This window comes from Phalaenopsis equestris, unplaced genomic scaffold (assembly GCF_001263595.1).
Source record: "Phalaenopsis equestris unplaced genomic scaffold, ASM126359v1 Scaffold000114, whole genome shotgun sequence".
Lineage (NCBI taxonomy): Eukaryota > Viridiplantae > Streptophyta > Magnoliopsida > Asparagales > Orchidaceae > Phalaenopsis > Phalaenopsis equestris.
In genome coordinates this window covers 1,488,254-1,490,825 of record NW_018164556.1, presented here as the reverse complement: position 1 = coordinate 1,490,825, position 2,572 = coordinate 1,488,254, and the positions used below count along the sequence as shown (strand labels likewise).

The 2,572-nt window shown below is 40.2% G+C and overlaps 1 protein-coding gene across 1 annotated transcript; it reads left to right on the top strand.

Moving 5' to 3' along the window:
- The first annotated feature begins 816 nt into the window (after positions 1–816).
- LOC110021012 (probable F-box protein At4g22030) lies at positions 817–2,197 on the top strand. Its single transcript, XM_020719332.1, has one exon. The coding sequence runs from the start codon at positions 950–952 to the stop codon at positions 2,189–2,191; it is 1,242 nt and encodes a 413-aa protein (XP_020574991.1). The 5' UTR covers positions 817–949; the 3' UTR covers positions 2,192–2,197.
- Positions 2,198–2,572: the final 375 nt, after the last annotated feature.

Sequence of the window (2,572 nt, the reverse complement as noted above, 5' to 3'; positions counted from 1 at the left end):
ATCAGTAGTAATATAGACATGTGTCAACCTCTAGTTGGACCCTTCAATCATACCACTATCAATTTTGTCTGAGGAGCTTTAATGTTGACATTTCGAATTTTTAAAAAATATTTGACAAGCGATTATGGCATTTTGTACTCTCAACAGAATATGCATAGTTTTGAGAAGAAAAATATAATTTTTTTATGTTTATATGTATGGCACTTAAAACTTTAATATCACATAAAAAGGATCACACCATCATTTACTTTTAGAAGAGAAAAAGACACATTCTCATGCATATATTTATGACACAAAAGTGTGATAAATGTGAAATATAAAACTCTAGGTGTTAGATATGTAAATATATAGAATTGTAGGGTACGTAAATTTGATTAACTATTTGAACAAATTTGAACACTTTTGCAGATAGGATGCTAAACAAACAAGTTTAAAAAAATTTAATGCTCGATTAATTTATGTCATGAAAAATATCATATAAAGTTCGTGAATAAACTTGTTAAGAATGTTCGATTTAAGCTTCTTTATGAATAATATAATTTAAATACTTATTTTTTTAAGGTCAACAAGTTCTTAAAAATATTATGATTAATTTTCCAAATAATTTAATTATGAAACTTATTTTATTAAATTAGTTGTGTTAGCAAGTATAATAATCTCAATGTGAATCAAACTCAAATAGAACTCAAGCTGAGCTCCCACAAAAATTTGAATTTGATAAAAGATCTCGTACTCCTAGCACAATCCTAAAAAGTCAAACACACTTTCAATAGATTGACAACTTCCATGGTCTCTAATTCAAACGTCTCAGCGTGGTCTCCGTTGACAACGTCTACAACTACTAACAATTCAAACATCATCTTCCCCGCATTCATGCATCTATAAATACCCTCCCTCTCCATCCTAATCTCAACACTACAAATCAGAACCTAAGATTTATACAAAGAAGATGGCCGCCATACAAGCCCACTGCCTCCGATCTTCTCCCATTAGGCTGCCGGAGCTCGCGCACTGCCGTGGAAGATGGGGAGCAAACCTCCATGCTCCCGTCGGGCCAAAGATCAAGCCTTTATTCCTTCCAAGCCTTCAATCTCTCATCCCATTTCATGAACTCAGCACGCTCAGAGAAATGTCGACCGTTGATAATGACAAACTGGCAACTCAGAAAGAGGAGCAGGAAAACGGCTTAATCACCACCAAGCTCCTTGCCATAGCAGAGACAGCCGCAGAGCGCGCAGAAATGCATGCCATAATTGGCGAGCAGAGGAACAATTGGAACCACCTCTTCCTCCACTCCATCAATTCCATCACCCTCGCCGCCTCTCTTATGGCCGCCATCGGCTCCATGACTGAAGCAGAGGCATCTGTCTCTCTGAACCTCTCCTCCGCCGTTCTCTTCACTTCAGCCGCAGGACTAATGCTGCTCGTCAACAAGATTCAGCCTTCGCAGCTTGCTGAAGAGCAGCGGAACGCCACCCGTCTCTTTAAGCAGCTGGAGAGATCAATCCATGCAACTCTCAGCTTGGGTGCGGGTAACTTGAGTGAATCGGATGTAGCAGAGGCCATGGATAAGGTTCTCGCGCTGCAAAAGGCGTATCCGCTTCCCCTGCTCCCGGGAATGCTAGAAAAATTTCCCAAAGTAGTTGAACCTACCAGGTGGTGGCCGAAGCAGAGGCAGCCGCGGCGGAAGCAAGTGCTTGGCCGGAATGGGTGGAGCAGTGAGAAGGAAGAGGAGATGAGGGGAGTTTTGAGAGTCCTGAAAGCCAAGGATGAGAAACAGTATGTCAGCCTCGGACAATTGGTGCTTAACATCAACAAGTTCTTATCTTTCGCCGGCCCTCTGCTCGCCGGAGTTGCTGCTGCTTCGACCATCGGCGGTAACCATGGCTCTGGGTTGGCAGTGGTCGGAGGAGCGCTTGCAGCGGTGGTGAACACGCTGGAGCACGGAGGGCAGGTGGGGATGGTGTTCGAGCTGTTTAGGAACTGTGCGGGATACTATCGGAGATTAGAGGAGGAGATAGAGTTCAGTTTGGGGGAGGAGGAGAGGATGAGGGAGCAAGGAGAGATTTTTGAGATGAAGATGGCATTGCAGCTTGGCAGGAGTCTGTCTGAGCTAAGACGCCTCGCCTCTTATTCATCTTCTTCGTCGGCGGATGAAGAGATTAAAGAGTTTGCCGGAAAGTTGTTCTGATGAGATGCCATGGCTGAAAATTCAAAATGGCGTCACGTTCACGGATTAATTAATTGCAAAATTCTTTTGTTCTTCCATGTAAATTGTAACGTTGTCTTTGGAGGGATTTCGATCCTCTAAAATTATGATGAAAATTTTATTATAATTAAATTTAACAGTTGATTATAGAACAGTCAAAAGATAATTATGGTTTGAAATATTTTTAATTATGTTATTCAATGTTTTTTGGATCATTGAATTTAGTTACACAATTAGTTAAGAGGAGAATTATAGACGATTCAAATTTATTTTTATGTTGGTAGAGACTCGACAATTTTATTGTGAAGAATTTTTTATTGCTTAATTAACATAATAAATTAATCAATATAGTTTTTTTTTTTT